The 21,635-nt window shown below is 36.6% G+C and overlaps 1 protein-coding gene and 1 long non-coding RNA gene across 2 annotated transcripts in view; one reads left to right on the forward strand and one right to left on the reverse strand.

Annotated features, from left to right (window-relative positions):
• Positions 1 to 21,635, forward strand: part of PTPRQ (protein tyrosine phosphatase receptor type Q) — a 268,878-nt gene that overhangs the window by 33,744 nt on the left and 213,499 nt on the right. The window contains exons 15-19 of the mRNA XM_059683707.1: positions 8,126 to 8,291; positions 9,301 to 9,561; positions 14,411 to 14,571; positions 15,368 to 15,479; positions 16,090 to 16,316. Of these exons, the coding sequence (XP_059539690.1) occupies positions 8,126 to 8,291; positions 9,301 to 9,561; positions 14,411 to 14,571; positions 15,368 to 15,479; positions 16,090 to 16,316 (927 nt within the window). The remainder of the gene's footprint in view (positions 1 to 8,125; positions 8,292 to 9,300; positions 9,562 to 14,410; positions 14,572 to 15,367; positions 15,480 to 16,089; positions 16,317 to 21,635) is intronic.
• LOC132227970 (uncharacterized) lies at positions 18,371 to 20,104 on the reverse strand. The gene is made up of 2 exons (XR_009451269.1): positions 20,046 to 20,104; positions 18,371 to 19,956 (listed from the first exon to the last, which is right to left on the reverse strand). It is a non-coding gene; the product is annotated as an uncharacterized LOC132227970 (long non-coding RNA).

Consider the following 21,635-nt stretch of genomic DNA (forward strand, 5'->3'; position numbering starts at 1 on the left):
GACCAACAGGGGACAGCTCCTGTGTTGAGCGACTGCCCCTGGTGATCAGTGTGCATCAGAGTAACTGGTTGTTCTGGTTGTTCTGCTGTAATGATTGCTTCAGCTTTTATTATATAGACTAGAGGCCCGGTGCACAAAAATTTGTGCACTTGGGGGGGGGGAGGAGGGGCCCTCAGCCTGAACTGTGCCCTCTTGCAGTCTGGGACCCCTCAGGGGATGGCCACCTGCTGGCTTAGGCCCACTCCCCGGGGAAGTGGGCCTAAGATGGCAATCAGACATCCCTCTGGCAGCCCGGCAGCCAGGGAGAAGGCCTAAACTGCAGTCGGACATCCTTAGCGCTGCTGAGGAGGCAGGAGAGGCTCCCACCACCACCGCTATACTGGTAGCCATCAGCCTGGCTTGTGGCTGAGCAGAGCTCCTCCCAAGTGAGAGCTCCCTGACCACTAGAGGGCAGCTCCTGCATTGAGCCTCTGCCCCCTGGTGGTCAGTGTGTGTCATAGTGACCAGTCATTCCCAGTACTTCTGCTGTTAGGGTCAGTTTTCATATTACCCTTTTACTATATAGGATAGAGGCCTGGTGCACAGGTGGGGGCCGGCTGGTTTGCCCTGAAGGGTGTCCTGGATCAGGGTGGGAGTCCCCCTGGGGTGCCTGGCCAGCCTGGATGATGGGCTGATGGCTGTTTGCAGCTGGTCATACCTTCAGGGTGGGGGTCCCCACTGGGGTGCCTGGCCAGCCTGGATGACAGGCTGATGGCTGTTTGCTGCTGGCCACACCCCCTTCAGGGTGGGGGTCCCCACTGGGGTGCCTGGCCAGTCTGGGTGAGGGGCTGAGGGCTGTTTTCAGGCTGGTGGGCGACTGAAGCTCCCAGCCACTTCTTTTTTCTTTTTTTTTGTATTCTGGGATTTATTTACCTTCTATGGCTGTCACTGGAGCTGAGAGCCAGCTCCAGCTCTGAGGCTGTTGCCAGCTCTGAGGCCATTGCCAGCTGAAAGCAGGTATCTGGGTTTGTTTAGATTCTATAATTGAAACTCTGTTGCCATCACTGGCCACTCTAAGCTCTGAGGCCGCTGGCGGCTGAAAGCAGGTACCTGGGCTTTGTTTAGGTTCTATAATTGCAACATTGTTGCATCCGGAGCTCAGAGCTGGGCTGTGGCAGGTGGGGAACCTTGGCTTCCTCCATCACTGGAGCAAGCAGGCCTCCTGTTTGCTTCAGTGCCTGGCTGCCAGCCACCATCTTGGCTGGCAGTTAATTTGCATATCTCGCTGATTAGCCAATGGGAAGGGTAGTGAATTACGGTTAATTACCATGTTTCTCTATTATTAGATGGGATAGTTTATAGATAGAGAGATACTATTATAGATCTAACTGTAAGGCTTATATAAAGTATAACGCCTTCTGTGGCTCCCTACTGCATGCCTAATATTATATATATTGCTTATTGTGCTCTTTGGTTCCAATGAGTGACTCCAACAGCCTTTCTAATCTTCTACTTTCCATATATCTCATATTTCCACTGAATTGTATTGCCCACCATTATTCTTATACTTTATGTTTTCCTGACTGTATTCTTTGGTTATATTGTTCTTTTCAACCAAATTATATTCTTTTCTATGTTTTTCTTTGGCAATTCTTCAGGACCCTACTCAGATATCATTCCCTATATAAAAGTTCCCTTTAATATCATTTATGAGTCTTCCTTACTAGAAATTTTAGTGTCATCCTTTGACTGCTCTCTTTCTTTCATGTCTATATGTACTTGTTCACGGGATTGTAGTGATTCTAATTTAGAATTATTATAAAAATATTTCTCTTCCTTTCCATTTCCATTTTATATGCCTCAGTTGAGGCCCTTACCATTATTGTTGGCTCCCTCTTACCCTCAGGATCAAGCCAACTTTCAGAACAATTCTAAATCTGTTGAACCATAATCTCATTGCCTTTTCCTACACTTACCTTAAATTCTGACTCATATTTTAAATGCATTAGACATCTTACTCTTTCTTTGATAGTCACACCTGCTTATCTGTGAGATATATCTGTGCAGTTGTTTTTCCTCCTTTAAATGACCACTTATATATTCTTCACTCTCACCAGTTTTTGAAGGGGGAGGGTGGTGGCTTCCCAACCTATTTCTAAAAATAGTTACTTACCTTCTTCTCTGACTCACACAACTTTATTTTTTTATCGCTCTATCCCTCGCCCTTCCTCTCTGTAAAAAATCAGTAAAATATATTAAAAAAAAAAAAGACTGGAGGAGGTAAGATCAAGTTCCCAAACCTAAAACAAAAGGGAGGAGGGGACTATGTATTAAGTTATGGTTGATTAACCAAGGCAGATTTCCAAAGGAACTGTTTTGAAAAAAATCTTAAGTCACCATGCATTGTAAGTTCCACTACTGAAATATAAATTACACTTGTCTCTTAAAGGGTGGAAAACCAAATTATTTAAAAGTTCCCTACCAATGTGAAATGATGGAATCTGTGTGGCATGCAAGGTCATCAAAGTCTATGTCATAGAGAACATAAGAACACAAGTATCATCTTTCTTATGAGATTAGGATATTAACTTCAGTTTTTTTGCAGAAGAATTAATCTCTGAGTGATATTCTTATACAAAATATTCTGGTAATAAATTTTATATTAGGGTTTTCTTTAAACAATAGAAATCCTTATTTTGTTTTGCCCTGCATTCTGAGAGTTCAAAAGATGAGGAATATTTATTAGTATGGACAAACTGTGAAATTCATTTAAACACTGAATATTTGTTCTAGCTAGTAATCCTCTGAAAGTATTGACTTCCTTTTTCATAAGTACTGTGAGTGCAAAAATATTTATATCTTTAAATAGAATCTCAGAACTGTAATGGAACTGAAGGTCTAATCTATTCCAAGCATAAAAATAAATATTAGATTGCATATTTAAGACCTAAGAGAATTCGTTGTGAACTTAGGAAAAAATCAATAGTTGACATAGAACATTTATGAAAGTTTGCCATTTCCTTTCGTACACATTTTAACTGTTTTTTTTTTTAATGAACTCAGTGATGTAACACCAGCACTATCCAGTAGAAATATAATGCGAGCCACAAATGAATAATATGTGTAATTTAAAGTTTTCTAATAGAAACAGTAAAAAGGTAAAAAGAATAAAGGGAAATGAATTTTAGTAATATATTTTATTTACCCCAACATATTCAAAATACTAACATGTAAACAATATATAAATTATTAATGATATATTTTACATTATTTTATACTAACTCTTCAAAATTGAGTGTCCATTTTATACTTTAAAACATCTCAGTCAGTTCTGACTGGACACATTTGAAGTACTTAACAGCCACATTGACAAGGGGCTATGATAGTGGACTACGCAGCTACAGAGTGACTGTTGTCATCTGGATTTAATGATAAGGTGGAAGATGGCAAAAGTTGGCCCATCTATGCCCAGCTCAAATCCCACTTCTTTGTTGAAACCTTCTCTGATCCCATTATCAGAGAGTAATATTTCCTTGCACAGAGCTTTTATGAAACTTCAGTTTAACCTTTTCTGTGTTACTTTTGTCATGCTATCTTATATTGCTATTGTAGATGTACATGTGCTAACTTCACCATTTCCTTAGGGGTAGAGTTCCAAAGTTACTGTATACTTGTCCATAATTTCTATCTTCCAGACCTTATGTGCTAGCCTTCTAATATGATGCAACTTTGATATAGATGCCTGTGTTCAGTTATCCTGTGATCTTACAAGGTGTGGTAGGCAGTTTGCTGGAACAGAAGGATCAAAACCCTGGAATTTCTTACTTTGAATCCCAACTTCACCTCAACTGTGAGACCTTGGGCAAGTTTTTATATTCTTTGGTCCTATTTTTTTCTGTCAGTGAAGATATATAGCAAGAGTCAATAAATATTTTGATGAGTGAATGATTGAATTATTACTTTTCCTTTTTTTTTAAGGAAAAAGAAGCTCACTTTTTTAAAAGGTTAACTATGTAAGCATTTATAATTTTAAATATGTTTTTATTGATTTTTTAGAGAGAGAGGGAGAGGGAAAGAGAGATAGAAACAATGATGAGAAGAAACATTATCCATCTGCTGCCTCCTGCATGCCCCCTACTGGGGATTGAGTCTGCAACCCAGGCATGTGCCCTGACTGGAATCAAATCAGTGACCTCTTGGTTCATGGTTTGACACTCAATCATTGAGCCACACTGGCTGGCCAAAGAAGCTCACTTTTAATGTGAATTTCTCTTTATCCTTTCCCTTGCCATATAGCAATCATCATTTTCTTTCTTTTTAAGCAAAATAAAATGTATCATTTTGTGATTCAGAGACTCCTTACCATGGCTTACAAGGCTGTCCTGTGTGACCCCAGCCCTGTTCTTTCCAGTATCTCTCATCTCAGGAAAGGATAGGTTCTTGCAATCACTTTCTTGGTTATCTTTGTTTCTTCCTATTCACTCATTGCTCGGTTCATCAGCTAGTTAGTTCTGCCACTTCCACCTCTAAAACCCTTAATATGTGCATTTTCCTCCATCCCCATTGCACTACTCTTGTCCTAGGCACTATCATTTCTTACTGAGGCCAGCAGCTGACGTGACAGATAATAGCCTCTCGCCTCCTAACTGGTCTGCTTTCAATCTTGAATACCTTACAGTCCACTTTCCACATCACAGCCAGAGAGAACTATTACAACCTGCGTCTCTCATTTGTTCAACACCCTCCACAGATTTCCACTGCTCTTCAAATTAAATCTAAACTCCTTGCAATGGTCTCCAACACTTCATTTGCTTGGACCTTCATCTACATATCCTGTCTACCTAGTTATTATATTGCGGCCATATTTGGCTTTTTCTGTTTCTCAAGCACATCCCCATTATAAGATTTTTGTGCTTGACATTCATTATGCATGGATATCTTGCCTCCAGTTTTGGTTTATTTTTTTTCCTAACATTGAGTTTATAGCTCAAATACCATCTTCTCATATTCTCCTCTGATTACCTACTCTAAATAAAACTGCTCTTTCTATTCACTCATCCTGTGGATGATTTATCTCATTCATTTATTTATTGAGTTGCTTATTGTTAGGTGCCACCACTAGAAATGTAATTTCCTATAATCAGAAACCTTTTTTGTCTTATCTATATATAAAAGCCAAGCGACCAAAACGACTGGAAAGACTGGAATGACTGGAATGACCGGTTGCTATGATGTACACTGCAGCAGGCCAACTGGCCCAATGGGGGTGGGGGTGGGGCCGGCCTCCCTCGGCCCCTCCTAGCCGGCCTCACCCCCGATTGACCCCCCCCCCAACCCTGGTCAGGGGCAGGGCTGGCCAGGCAACCTCCCACAGCACCCCCAACACTCCCCACCCCTGGCCATCAGCTGGACCCCACCCATGCACGAATTCATGCACCGGGCCTCTAGTTGACGATAATATCTAGTATGTAGAATAATGCTTGCCCTAAAATAGGTGCTCTATAAATATTTGATGGATAAATACAACTTGACATATCAGTGTTCCCATATATGACTGGGGTGATGATGGAGGAAGACGTCAATGCTGAATGTAATTATCAGGAAAAGTTGGAACTTGAACTTTCAATAATGGGTAGGATTCAGATGCATGGGAAAAAGGAGAGGATTTTCTACATTAGCAAGTTCACAAAGTCAGGAGTGACCATTCTATCTGTTATTTGTAAATGTAATTCAATGATAGGGGCATCTTGAATAATAAATCATTCATGAAAAATTCTATCCTTTTAGAATGATTCAAACCATTCCTATATTCAGTGTTGGTATTCTCTAGTGAAAAATCTGCCTTTTAAATCTTAATTGTAAAAGATTCACATTTTTTACCCTTGTCTTTCTGTTTTGATTCACATTATTTTAAAGCAAATGCCCAAAGAAATGATCTTTCCATGTGGTTAACCAAGCCCATAAAATTATTTGCTTCTGGATAAAATATATAGCCATAGAATCATTTTTTGCTATATGAATGAACACATTTCTTTCAGAGACTGTAAATTATTATCTGTTATTAAGTGAAACTTATTTTAAGAGATCATGTTAATCTTTAGGATTCAGATTATTTTTATTAAATATATTATATTACTAATGGTTATCCTAGTCTTACGCAACCAATGAGATTATTTGTTAAATTTTAATGAATTAAGCAACAGTATCCTGGTTGCTTAGCAAAGTGTACTTGCATAATTGGGATCATTTTCCTCATCATTTAAAATTAATCATCCCAGGTCTTCAAACTATGTTTTGAAAGTAGACAATAAAGCATGAATTCAGTTTTCTTCTGTTGGTTTCTATTAGGCATGTGTAGTCCACATACAATGGGAACAAACCTCTATTTTTCAAATTGCACTTTTAAAAATTTACATATTTTCATCATTAGGTCACTACAGACAATTTCTTTTCCTGCTACCCCTTTCATTTGTACCTTAATATGCCACTTACTATGTTTGAATTTAGTACTTTATTCAGGAAATATTCTTCTATTATTACATGGTACTTTCTCCTATCATCCTTTTCCAGACGAGAAGTACTCAGCATTCTATTCACTCCTTCTATCTTTTCATATGCCAGACAAGCAAGCTAATTGTCAGTGACACCTTATAAGTCAATAAGCAATGATATGCTTCTAGACCTAATGATTATCTTCCTCCAGTAACAAAACACTCTTCCCACAAAACAGCAATCAACATGTCTGCTTAGAAAATTTGTTTCACTCCTACCACATAACAATGTTCTTAAAAGCATAATAAAGTTGAAATAATATGTAAAATCAATGTGATTACTTTCACTTAGAAATATCTTTCTGTTTTACAAACGTGAGGTAAGGAGTGAAGACGAGTAAAGATCATTTAATGAATTAAAAAAACTCCAAGGTATTGGAACGATCAGATTACTCCACTGAAAATTTCTAAAGGCAATGCCAATTCTCAAAGCTTTAATGAATAATTGATTGGCTCAGGTTATGATAAAAGATGGGCTGGTATGGAATGTGACATTTATGATTCATTCATTTAACAAAAAATGGAAGCGCCTTCTTCATTCTGGGTGTCTATTTTTGTTCTCTCTCTTGCTGGTTTTGTCTTAACCCCCAACACGGACTGCCAATGACATCAGTTTAACGGTCCTGCAAACACTGGCTCTCTCCCCAGCACATGCATGGGTTCTCCGAGTCCCCTGGGAAGTACCTCCACTGCCCACTTCTTTGACATGACAGACCAGCTCTGGCTCAACCATTTTTAACTCTTTTCAGCTCCTCCCTGTGGCATAATGTCCTGCTGCTTTCTGCTGTGAGGATCTGTTTGCACGGAGGCCTCTTGGGGGAGGTTCTGGAAAGATAGTTCAAGCCTGACCACTCTTTGTGGTCTGTACTTCACCCATGGAGGCTCTGGCATCTTTGTCAGGGCACAGATGGGTGTACAAATTGCTCCACGACTGTTTTTTCTTTTCTTTGTTCTCTTTTTCCAATTTCCTTTTTCTGTGATCAACCAGACATATGAACAAAACGTCCGCTGCCTAAGTACATGACCGACTGGGAGGTGCTGCTTTCTCTAGCAGGCACCCTCAGGTGATGGTGGTGATACACGTGGCGCCCTCCTCATTTAGCTGGGGTGTGGGGTGCGGGCAAAAGCCCTACCTCCCACCTCTTGGGCAGACAGAACAACGTCGTGGCATTCTCCCCTAGGCCAGAAAGTCAGACTTCAGTAGGTCCTGCTTTCTCCTGTCTTCTGCTTGCCCGGAACTCGGAGAGTCGTTATAAAACTTTGCATAATATTTTTTTGCTCTCAGGCAACCAAAAGGTAAAGTCCCAATCATTATGTACATATACACATATAAGTCAGAGCATATGTAAAAATAGTTTGAGACTATTGGTCTTTTAGTGAATTACTTCTATTTCAGTCCTCTATGCTCAGTGCTATGGGAAGTTGACTGCTATTTAGTCTCAACCAGACTCAGATTACCTCTTGGTGAATATAGGAAGGATCACAGCCCCGACCTTGTAGTAGCAGTTTATGTGAATGTGACTAAGTACAAAGTTGGTGCTAAGTAAATACTTCTTAAACCATGAAAAACATCAATTTATCTCTCCTTCTTCTAGGTATCTTATTGTATGACATCTAGAAAGGAAAAGCTATTTAAAGTAATTGTTTATGGAAACAAAGTTAAAGTAAAGAATTTGACTCCAGGTGTGGACTACATGTTTCACGTGAAGACAGTTAGAGGCAAAGACTACAGTGTATCCGTGATGAAAAAAGTGACTACAAGTAAGGGTATATCATAAATGAAATCTTTGTTTTATAGTTAAAAAAAATTGAAAGTATTTTGGCTCAGCATAAATAAAGCTATTTTAAAACACAAAGCCTGATAATAAAGGAATAATAAAAGCCTGATGATAAAAAATGTTAAGAGAACTCTCAAAAATATATGAATTAACATTTTCTTTATATGTGTAAATGTATTGGGAACTACATAGAGTTTTTTAAAAATCTGAAGTCAACATGTATATATATATATATTTATATGTCATGCATGTCACATATACGGAACACATGTGTGCATATGTATATATACACACATAATATAAGCACAATTTATTTTCATCTGAGGTAGAGTTTTGATAAACAGAGAACTCTATCTTCTTTTCCCCAAAGTTTGTAAATCGTAAATCTGTCTCATAATGTTTTAGAGTTGGGAGAAGTTATAGTATTTGTTATACTATAGCATAACTATCAGAATTCTTGTAAAAGATTGTGAGGCCTGTAGGATCCTCTCCCAGTGGAGACCAATATTGCAAGAAACAACATGACTTCCATTGATGAGTGGATTGAAGTGAAGTGATATAGGACTATTAAAAAAAAACTGATATAACCAGATCACATTAAAAAATGCCCTCACTTCTGGTCCTCATTGCTTCTCTAACTTATTTGTTCTGTCTCATCTTCATTTAACACTAGCTAACTGCTATGTGGTAGCTAAAAAATGAGCATTCAGGAGACACAAGGCTACAAAAAGACTATGGGAAAGTGATTTATGATTGGTTGAGGAAACTAGTTGGGAACAAGGGAGGATGTTAATATGGCACTTTAATAAAAACATATATTTATATATATAATGTTCTATTTCTCTATTTGCATAGCTTAACATGTAGGACATTATACTAGTACATGAATAAATTTAAGGATTATTACATAAGTGTTTAAATTATATTATTCATGTTTGCTATATCATTATATATACGTAGTTTTATTTACATGTAATTTACCTTTTCAATAGAACCGTCTAAGATATGTGGCTTAATACTAAAAGCTGTGAATACTTCTTCTGCAAATTTAATGTGGAATCCAACAGAAACCAACTTCACTCATTACAAGATTTATATATCAAACAGAACATTTGCAAAAGAATATTTCATTTGGGGAAGAATGACTGAGTACACAGTTACAGATCTGACTCCTGGTGGGATATATAACATCACAGTACACAGAGTAAGAGGCAATGTTGAAGGTTCTGGAACATTTATCAGCGTTGTTGCAGGTATACAAATTCTTTTTGGTATTTTTAAAGTTCACATTTATATTGCATATTGTATTGTTCAAGATAAAATGTCAATGTATTTTTTAAAATTTGAAAACTTAGAGTCCACAGAATATTTAAGAGGATAAATATACTCATTTTGATGGAATATTCTGAGGATTTTTGAGACAATAAATGTAAAATGTGAACTGAATAAAACAATATTTGGTATATAGTCAGTACTCAGTAAATGCAGCCAATATTATACTTAGTTTCACATTAAATTAAAGGTCCAGCTAGTGAAATTTGATGCTGATTTGGGGGTCACCCATACTCCTAAAATCTTTGTCTTTTATGCCCTACTATGTGCTTTACACATAGAAAAAAACCCATAGTCTGAGGATATGCAGAGAGTAGTAAAGAATAGAAGCAAGAAAACACATAGTATAAATCAAATTAATAGGTGAAGTAATGGGTGTATGTTCAAACAATGTGGTTGCACAGAAAAAGGAAAGGCTAGCTCCATAGCATGGGTAGAGAAAGTTCTTTGAGCCTGATAGTATCTTCAAAAGGATAAGGAATTTTAAAAATATATATTTTTATTTATTTCAGAGAGGAAGGGAAGTGGAGAGAGAGATAGAAACATCAATGATGAGAATCATTGATCAGCTGCCTCCTGCACGGCCCCCACTGAGAATTGAGCCTGCAACCCAGGCATATACCCTAACTGGGAATTGAACCCTCAATCTTTTGGTGCCTGGAACAATGACCAACCAACAGAGTCACACTGGCCAGGGCCTTCTCTTCCGCTTTAAAGGGTCTGTGTGCTGAGATTGGGCCTTGCTTGGTAATCGAGTTTCATCTCCATTTTAAGGTTCACAATCTTAATTAAGCTCGAGCTCTGAAACTATTTTTCCTGTGACTAAATCCTACTCTACCATTCACTTGTTAGCTTTGAGGCCTTGGAGAAGTTATCTAAATTCTTTGTTTCCCAATTTTCTCATTTAAAAATGGCAATGATAATTGTATCTACTTGTGAATTGTTATAACTGCTACATAAAACAATTTTTGAAAGTGCTTAGCACAGTGCATAGTATATAATAAACTTGGTAAGAGTTCTTATTTTTTGTATCCAATGCATGAGTATCCCATGGATCATAGTATATATTATGCCCAACATATAATTTAATCATGGAAAGGCTTACTAGTAAATGTGATAGCTTATCATTACAGTTTTATTACTTTTTGGGAAGTAATAAAGCAATAATGCAATGAAACTTTGTAGAGTCTTCATGTTTTATTTTTAAAAAGCTGTGCATTGTAGGGTTTTGTTTTCTTGATACTGTCTTGATAGGTTTGTGAAACTGTTTTGTGAGTATTCTGGGATATGTAACATTTTGGCCTCACTTTGTATGTATTCTTTTAGGAGTCAGAATATACCGAGGAGCTCTGGGTGTGCTGTTTTCTTCCATTTCAGATCTAGTTTTCCTTTCTTTCTCAAAGGTTAATATACAATAGTTTGTATCAGAATTTTGTTTTTGAGGTTCTCCAAACTCTTTTGAGCTGTTTCCCTTATAGATACCGATCATGGGATATTTCTGTTTTTTGTCAGCTTCTCAAAATGCAGCTTAGGTAAATTTACTGAAATGTTAAGGGGAAAGCTAGGGGATGCTTTAGAGTGCACTAATATGTAGTGAATAGCAACATGCGACTACTGAGCCTTGACATTCGGCTAGTCCAAAGTCAGATGCACTGTAAGTGTTTAAGACACATGGGATTTCAAAGACAGTTTGAAAAAAATTAACAATCTTATTCATAGTTTTAGAATGGTTACATGTGAAATGATATTTTTTGATATATTGGTTTAAATAACATATATTGTTAAAATTAATTTTATATGTTTCTCCCTTTTTAGTGTGGCTGACATTATATATATATATTTAAACATTTTTATTGATTTTTAGAGAGAGAGGAAAAGAGAAACATTGATGTGAGAGTGAAACATCAATGGGCTACCTCCTGCATGCCCCCTGCTGGGGGTTGAGCCTGCACCCAAGGCATGTCCTGACCAGGAATATAACCTGAGACCTTTGGTGCATGGGATGACACCCAACCAACTGAGCCACACAGGCCAGCGCTCACGTTATGTTTTTATTGGAAGTTACTGCTTTAGAAATCATAAGAGATATATTTAGGTACATTTAAGGCTCTGAGATATCCTGCAATAAAGAAAACTAACAGAAAATGGAAATTATTTGACAAAGCGTTTTGATCATGGGACATCTATTAAGTTCTAAGGACTTAGGGTTCTGAAGATTAACTTTTGGGAGACTATGCTCTAAAAAAAAATATCCAATTAAAGCCTAGAATTCCTTTTGCTAGCCCGAATTAAATTGAACATATTGTGATTTTTTTTTGTTTTGTTTTCTTAAAACTCCAAACATATCCACCTCTAGTTTTTATTGTTTAGTAACAATCAGGTTAAGAGTAATATTTTTGTTTCATATTTTCCTACCCTTTGAGGGATTAAATTCCATTGAGTGCAAGTCATGTATTTATTATGGGGTCTATTTCCAGTTAATTGAATCTTTCAGCTCATATGTAAAGAGCTGCACTCTTCCATATGAGTTGGCATTGCTCTACCTCCACTACCTTTTATGAGGGCAGGCCCCGCTCCTCTGCTCAGACTTAACAAGATCCCACTAACTAGCACCTCACTGCTATTTTTAACCTTTCTCCAAATCATACCATTCCAGAGTAATGGTTTAAAATTAAATAACAAAAACAAAACAAAACAAACACCAAATCAGATTGCTTTCCTGCTTAAAATCTTTAAATGAATTTTCATTGTATTTAGGGGGTAAAAAATCTAAAATCTTTTTTATGGCCTGCATGTTCTTCAGACTGTTTCTCTTTCATATGTGACCCCAGAAACTCAGGCTGCCTTTTCTCACTTACTCTAATTTCTGTCCATTTCCCAGGCTTCTATCGACTCTGCTTTGAAAGGACTTTACCAAATTGTCTTGACGTTTTCAGACCTTCCCTGCTGATCAGATTGGCAAATGTCCAGACAAATATATTCTTCCTCCTCTTGGTGAGACAGGCTTCATGCTTAGCCAAGAGTTCTTCAGTGTGTAATCTTAAACCTCAGTCTAGGAAACTACATCCTATCTCACCACTATCTCAGTAAGCAGACCTTCACTTCTCTGATCTTCCTTTTTCTTCCAAAACACCAAAACACCAAATCAGATTGCTGAGGTATTTTTCTAGATTCTCCTCTGAGACTTCATGGATATTAGCTATTTTCCGGGACCCTTGAAGCAGTAGTATTGCCCTCATATAAATCAGTACGTGTTGGTAGTAGTTAACTGGACTTTTGTCATGTTGGACTTTTTGTCTATATTAATGTGGGCTGACTAGCAGAATCAAGCTCTTTTCTGTCAAGCCTCAGAATACCAAGGACATAAGTCTGTGTGCTCAATGATCCAGGAAAAATGCCAGTACCTATGAACAACAAAGGAATTGTACCCATCACAAACTGGGTATTTCCCTATCTTTTATCTTGGGCTTATAATAATTCTAATTTTTTTATTAATGAGAGAGAGAGAGAGAGAGAGAGAGAGAGAGAGAGAGAGAGAGAGAGAGAAATCGATCCATTGCTTCCCGCTCATGCCCTAATTTGGATCAAACCCAATACGACTACAATATTTCTTAAGAGTTCTTACAAAAAACTCTAGTGCTCACTCTGTGGGCAATTTGGAGATGCCTGGAGAATGTATCTTTGAAAATGTCGTGGTGCAAGTTAATTAATTGATATCAGTTACAGATGCTAGGGAAGCATTATAAGCGTTAAAGGAACTTTCAAAGGGGATAAAAAATAATTCTAAAAGTATCTCCCTCCCACCTCCCCCCAAAAGAGAAATTGACTTTTGAAGATTTCTATTTTATGCAATGTGCCATTATCAGTTTTGTTAGGAAAAGTACATTTAAAAATTATATTCATTCAAATGATCTGGGGCGGGGGGCCGGGGGGGGGGGTGTAAAATGGTAAGTGGAATTCAATTATTAATTCCAGACTCCTTTCTTCAGGAAACAGTGTTAAATTGGATGTGTATCGGGTATGTTTTTCACATTCTTGTCCTCATAAATTCTCTCCTTCCCATATATTGTTTGTCTGAAATCTGCACTAAAGATAAAGCGGAATGAAAAAATGAGTCATTGGCAACCAATCAGCAGAACTTAATGTCCAAAACTCCCTTCAAGGAGGTACAGGCAGCATAAGAAAAATTTTGAAAACAGAGGAAGCAAAGATAGAAAATCATGGCTGAAATAGCTAGGACAGTTAGACTAGGTTAAAAACTATCATATTTCTTCTCCCATCTGAAAGCTTAGCTTTCCTTTTAAAAGAAACACCTAACTAAATATTTATCAGAATTTGTAACCCTTTACAAATTTTGCCAGGTTGTGGTTATACATTTTTTCCAATTGTCTTCTATTTGGTAAATATCCAGATAATTGGATAGATAGTTTGTACTTACTTTGCTATAAAATGATTCAATTTTTCTATTACAACAAAGCTTTAAAAAACAATCTGGTCCACCAACAGATTTTAGTAAGAAAAAAAAAATCCCAGAGACAGATAACCTAAGTCAATATGCTATTTCTGATCATTATACTTAAAAATTAGTTATTATTAAAGGTATGCTATACATGCCTAGCACCTCCGTATGGCTAGACATAATTTAAAGGACTCCGTGCTTTCTAACAATGTGATTAATTTGAAACTTGACCCTTAGCCTATTGATTTTCATTTTATTCTTTGAAGCTTTCGGTGAATAACCATTTGAAAACTCTAATTTTTCAATACCAGAGCCGGAAAAGCCCGAGAAACTTAAAGCCTTCAATATTTCCGCACATTCCTTTTCCCTGCACTGGAGCCTGCCCTCCGGCCACGCGGAAGGGTTTCATGTGGATCTGGTTCCTGACAGTGGCTTTGTTACTATCAAAGATCTTGGAGGCGGAGAGTATCAGGTGTAGTTTTCATTATCACACTTGCCGAGCCCACTTGTATTTATTTTGGTCCTAATAGGAACGTTCTTTATGAAACTCATTCAGCACGAAAACATCCTCCTTTGAGAGTTTTTCAAAGCACAAGTTGAAGACAGAAACACTGTTGCCGAATTGAGGAGTGTAAGTTTCAGCATCCGTGGACTGTTACCTTAGCAAAGTCTATACTTTTTTTTTTTAAGTCTACCCTGAACCTACAGCCAGCCATCCAAGGGTTCATGAATAGTTTAACAAAGAAAGGGCAGAGCTATTGAGTAATCCAGGCTCATTAATTGTGTACTTGCCAGGAGGATCTGTCTTTAAATCATTAATGCATGCAACATTTCTCTCTAGAGCCATCAATGTGATTCCACTGCCTGAAAAATGTAATAACGATGGATATTCTTATCCTATTTTTTTTAGTTTTTATTGGAACTTCAGAGACACAGGTATTTCATACACACTCATAAAAATGAGGGCTAAGCAATGGGCTATAGATTTAAGACTCTTAAATAGTTGTTTCTTGTGACAATGAACTAGCATAGATGGAAATACAGATTTAGTGTTCTATAATGCAGTATGTTTTGTAAGTTTTGTGTGTGAATAGTTGTGTGATAGAACACACTTATATTTTACAATACTGTGAAACTTGTGATATTTAAACAGTGCAGAGTTATACAGTAAAGTTGCTTTATTGTTCTGACTGTGATAGGTTCATTATTTTAGCTTTCTTGCTTTCCAGGAAGAGTTTTATTGCAATTGTTTGTTTTTGGTGTTCTAGGTTGATGTTTCCAATGCTGTCCCTGGCACTAGGTACGATGTAACAATCTCTTCAATTTCTGCTACAACATACAGCTCTCCTGTTAGTAGAACAGTGACAACGAATGTAACAAGTGAGTATGTGCTTCTATTTGGACCCAGTATGAATCTACTGGGTGGGAACACTTATATTAGCAATATGGGCTTTATATGCACGCAAGCAGTTTGGTAATTAAAGCAAAATGGAAACTTAAGAAAGTGATCTGTCTAGGACCTTCATTTTACTGGTTCTTTAGTGTCCTTTTCTTTCAAAGACTAAAGGTAACTGTTCTATACCTGTTCATAAAACGGATCAGAGACCATCACTAGTAATATTTAAATAATAAAAAGCCTGAAACTAAACTCACTGTACTTGCTAAGAAAGAATTATTCAGTTTGTAAGACTATTTCTTATTTTCTCAGTTTTGTGTGTAAGACTGTACAAGTAAGTTTCTTTTGAAAATAATCTGGCATCCAAAGTATATTTGGCATGTAGTATTTAGTAGCATTCCATTTTTTACATTCTTATAAAAGAACGTTTTTGGTATTTCCCAAAGTACTTAATCTTTTTATTTTTCTCTTGGTTCTAGGGAGGATACATTCACATTTAAGAGACTATTCATCTTCACAAGTGTACATTTGCAAATACTTTTCTTCCCTATGACTGTTAACATACAATAATTTAACATGATTTTGCTTTAATAGAACCAGGGCCTCCAGTCTTCCTAGCAGGAGAAAGAGTTGGTTCTGCTGGGATTCTTCTGTCTTGGAATACACCCCCAAATCCAAATGGAAGGATTATCTCTTATGTTGTGAAGTATAAGGAAGTTTGTCCATGGATGCAAACAGCATATACACAAGTTAGAGCAAAGCCAGACAGCCTGGAAGTTCTTCTTACTAATCTTAATCCTGGAACAACATATGAAATCAAGGTAATAATTTTTTTTAACAATTACTTAGTATTAAAATATTCCCACTATTTTAAAGGTGAAGTAGCTTTTCCCATCTGGTCAAGCCTTTACAGCTGCACAGAAGTGCCTGAGGAATGATAATTTGAATCATGACCTCAGTGCCCATCAGGGCTTTTAAAACAAACAAATGTTATAATTCTCTTTCATTTTTATGTGCATTTATATAATTTATCTATTTTTAAAAGCATTGGCTTAGCGATTTTTTTCAAAGAATAAATTAAGTTTAAAATACATAATTTAGGGTTTATAAGTGAAAATGTTCTACTTTTTAATTAAAATCAAAGTTAGCTTTGTTATTTTTCTCTGAACCCTGTTGTATTTGTATGTCTGTTATTGAAATTATGGATAATGGAATGGAAATTATGGATAATGGAATGGAGCCGGTTTTTCAAAGAACCATGAATTCAAATCAGCTCCATTCATCAATATTTCCTGATAATTTACTGGGTATTCGTGCTAATAAAAATGTTTAATCCTTTACAACATTTAATATGCAAAATTTAGCATCTTATTTGAAAATGGAATAATGAAGAACCTATGAAAAACTATCCTAAATTAGTTAGGCCAGATGAAAATGTTTACAATAAAGAGATATCTGTGATATTTCTAGGGAGGTAGTAAAGAATACAGATGTTTTCTTGTTCTTCTGTACTTTCAACATAACATCAAATGTTCTTTGATTGTTGTAGGTAATTGAATGTTGAGAAAAAATCTGTTAGAGCTGTATAAATATGTGATCAGACATAACTGGGGTAACCATCTAGAATGGTTAGAAATGATGGAGAGATTTTGCCTGGAGGGTTTTTCCTACTGGAATTTTGCCTATTTGGGAAATAAAAAAACATAACAAGAACTGGAGAGCATATACCAAAATTGGAGATCTCACAAATGAGAAAAGTAAAAAAAAAACAAACTTTTACTGATACAGATGTCAAAATTAAACATTTGTGATGGCAATTTTATTTTAGAAAAGTGGGTTAAAGAATGGGAAACCTTTTCCTAACTGCATCTGAAAATGACATACTACAGATATTTTCTATAAACAGGTGCACATTCAGATTAATTTATGTGAAAATATCCTGTTGAAGGTGATAAGTAGAGGTTATATTTTAATGTGATATGAGAAGCTACTTAGCCCTGCTTAGATCTATTTTTATGGAGTTTGAGTTTTTATTCCTTTGAATTATCTTATTCTTTTCATCACACACTTGATAAAATCATTGTTGAGTCCTTTACACTGTGGAGATAAATGTTAGCCATTGCAGAATTCCAAAAGGTATTTGGCATGTTACATTTGATATCTTCAAAATGTAGGTATCAAATCTATATGATAATGGAAAAATCCTGTTAAGTATATCACATGTGCTATTTCATTTAGTCCTCAGAACAATCCTAGGACATAGATACGTTATTATTGCCATTTTAAAGAAAAGGGAAATGTGACTTAGAACAGTTAAGTTAATTGACCAAACCTACTTATCTGGGAATTGGTAGAGGTGCTCTTGAAACCAAGATTGTCTGACTCCGGTGTGGCATTTGGAAGGCCTTGAGTCTTGCTCCCTCTTCATGACACTTTCTCTGCCTGTTCTATTTGACGAGCTATCCCAGTCAAAAAGAACTTTTTCTTCTCTGAAATTCTAGAATCCTTAGTCTAAATGATTAATTAGATCTGCTTATTTTAAAAAGTGTTTTCCTGAGTGTTTATTTACCTGATTAAATTGTAAACTCTAGGCCAGATACCGTAGCTATGGTCTTGTATTTGTTACAGAAATAATTGTAGATCTTGCATAGAGTGACTATAGTGGAAAGAGGTTGAACTTTAAAAATAAGCCAAATTTCAGCTGGATTTTGGTTCTGCTACTTATGCCTGTATGACTTCAGGCAAGTTATCTGACCTCTCTCAACTAGTTTTCTCATCTATAAATTGTTGACAATAATGCCTCATGTTTTGATTATGTGGCTAAAATGAGATTTATAAAATTGTTTGAAGATTTCCTGGTACATAGAAGTTGCACTTTATTTTTTTATTAGCATAACAATGTATTAGCAAATGAAATAACACATATAGGATCTTATGTAGTAAACATCATGAACATATCCTTCCAGAGAAAAAGAATCTGCTATTAACCAACTCCCCCTCTCCTACAATAGGCTGCAATCATCAATAACTCATTCTCATTCCACAGAGTAGAGGCGGGGAAGCTTTATTCTACCAAGGGCCATTTGGATATTTATAACATCATTTGCAGGCGCTACAAAATTACCAACTTAAAAATTAGCCTGCCATATTTAATTAACTCACCCCTAATGCCTTGGCAGGGCCAGACCAAATGACTTCGCAGGCCTTATATGGCCCTTCGGCCGGACATTCCCCCCACTGCCATACAGGGTTAAGCATGATTTATGCGTAATAGCATCAAGGCACTTGCTTTAATTAAAAAAGATATATGTGGTATAAAACATATTCCTAAAAGTCATTGGCCTTGAATAATTGAAAAAAAAAAGGCAGTATACTTTTTTAGTGAAGTGACAAGACTCAGAATTTGAGTTAACTCATTATCACCCTGTTATTGTCTTAATTTGTGTATAAAATTGCAAGGAGACAAAAGGTAGCATTTTATAAAGATTGATTTGTTCACACTAATTTTTGAGAAATCATGGCAGCATCAGAATTCAAACAGTAATTTCACAACTGATTTGAATTAAAAGATAGCAGCTGTTTCACTCCAAGTATTATCTTATTATTTTAGGGATGGAGAATGTGGCAGGGGAAGAGAACTTCTTAAAATAAGTTTATTAAAACTGAAGTTAAAAATCTTTTCTGGCTTATGCTGCTTGTCTGTTTGACAACTAAAAAACCTTCAGTTAGAAATTTAGTCACTGGTATTTTGTAGTAAGATTATGATTATTTGGCCTTTTTCAGAGTTATAATTCAAGTCCAAAGGAAGGTTATATGCCTGGTTCCGGTGCAGACTTACAAACATACTATCTCCAGTAAAGGCATTTGGTGTCATTATTCCAGTTTTCATAATTCAATATATCCTTCCTATTTTACATCACTAAGAGGAAAATAAAATATATACCAAACCCCCTACAATCTAATATAATGCTTATTTAACATGTTTGCTTTAAAATTTAAAGAGCAAAAAACTTTTTAAAAAATAATCCTTGTCAGGATAAAAATTACCTTATAAAAATAAATCTCCCCCACTCACACATCCAAATTCTCCATTCCTAGTTACTAATATATTTTTTAAAAAAAACAAAAATGTACCTTTAAGTTACAGTATTTCAATAGAATTTTACTTTAATAATAGGTTATGATAACAAACCAGCTGGAATATTATTTTGGCCTGTTTAGTTATAATTTTCATTCTTGTTATTAGCACTCAAATTAATGATTCCATTTATGATTATCTAAAACCTTCCTACCAGCGCTCTCCTCTTGGGAGCATGCCTGAGCCTGTCCTTGCTCCCTCTCCCACCAGGCAGTTACCTTGGCCTTTCTTCCTCCTGAGCTCCAAGGGCCCTTCTTTTGCTTCTGCAACTTGTTTCCTGAGCCCAGGCAGCCCCGCTGGCTCATTTCTACTACTTTGGATGCCTTTTATTTCTTCTTCTTGTTTAATTGCTGTGGGAAACTCTGCTTTTAATTCTTTTGTATGTGTATGTATATATATATACCTCTGTAACTTTCTAAATAAACTTAATCTGCAACAAACACATACAAAATCTTTATTTTTTTTAAAAAAGCCAGCCCTAACCGGTTTGGCCCAATGGATAGCGCGTCGGCCTTCAGACTGAAAGGTCCCAGGTTCGATTCCGGTCAAGTGCATGTACCTTGGTTGTGGGCACATCCCCAGTAGAAGGTGTGCAGGAAGCAGCTGATCAATGCACCTCTCTCATCGATGTTTCTAACTCTATTCCTCTCTCTTCCTCTCTGTAAAAAATCAATAAAATATGTATTTTTAAAAAAATAAATAAAAAATAAAAAAAGCCAAATTACTACAAAGCCTAAAAGCTTTCTAGATCCAATTTCCTCCTTTTGCAGTTTTTAAGCCCAGTTTCAAATAAGGCATCACTATAACAGATAAATAAAACATTGGGGGGGGGGGAGAGAGAGAGAGAGAGAGAGAGAGAGAGAGAGAGAGAGAGAGAGAGAGAGAGAGAGAGAAACATTAAAGAACAGAAAAATTAAGCAAAGTCTAAATCCTATTGATTGAGTTTTTACTACGTCACTGTGGAGTCATTCCCTGAATAGACGAATGATCCCTGCCTCCTTCTTTGTCTCAATTGCCTGCCTCCAGCTAAGACCTCTGTCCAGACTCAGTTCAGCTCCTCCATAAAGCACCTCCAAGTGCCACTGTGTGTCACTGAGTTACCACATGGTTCGCCTACTGGATTTAGTATCAGAGTCCCAGCACCCGGCACAGAACCCTAGAGTTCTGCATAGGTCTTCAGGGAGTGTTTGAGGAATTATCTACATTGATGCAAAAAGAACCTGTAGTTCATCTATACCACTACATAGAGGAAAACAATTCATTAAAAACTTTAATAAGGCTCACAGACCTTGAATTTATCATTATAACTCCTAGATTCAATATTAAGTTCCCAAGAAATTCATGGCAGCCCTTTTCTAAGAGCAGAGCTAACACCCAGACAAATTACTAAGAGAACACAATATACATTTAAAGACCACCATTTACCATACTGTAAATTTAGCGACAAATTTGGCTTCAAAGCTACTATTGTTTAAAAGCTAAGTCAGTCTACCCAAATCTTGTTTTCCTTTGGTCCTAATGAGAAACTTTTAAAAGTAATTGTCAACTAGACATCTGTCCATCTTACTGCCATCAGAGGCACAGATAGTACTATAGTCACTAGTGCTCCACAGTAGGTCAACCTGGGCTTACGTCCCAATGCTGGCTACTGCATGCTCCTCAACTCTCCCATCTTTGGTGAATCTGTGCCCCTCTCCTTCTAGAAACAGAGCCCAGTTTTGACCTTGCTCTCAAACTAAGGTGTGGCTTCTAATCCTGACCTCCCTACTGTTGTGCGGGGTTAACCAGGGATTGGATCCTATTCAACTGAATGCCTCTGTTTTCTCCCTTATTTAGTGAGAGGTGGTCTTTTCAATGATCTATTCCTTCCACCCCTCTCCTGAATGTCAATCCTTAGTCTCTCTATGCATGGGTACCCTCCACTCCTCTTATTGTAGCAAATTTAAAAATAAATAAGGTTGTAAAGTTTTAACCATTAAGTATCTACACAATACATTTCAAT

The sequence above is a fragment of the Myotis daubentonii genome, chromosome 2 (genome assembly GCF_963259705.1).
Source record: "Myotis daubentonii chromosome 2, mMyoDau2.1, whole genome shotgun sequence".
Lineage (NCBI taxonomy): Eukaryota > Metazoa > Chordata > Mammalia > Chiroptera > Vespertilionidae > Myotis > Myotis daubentonii.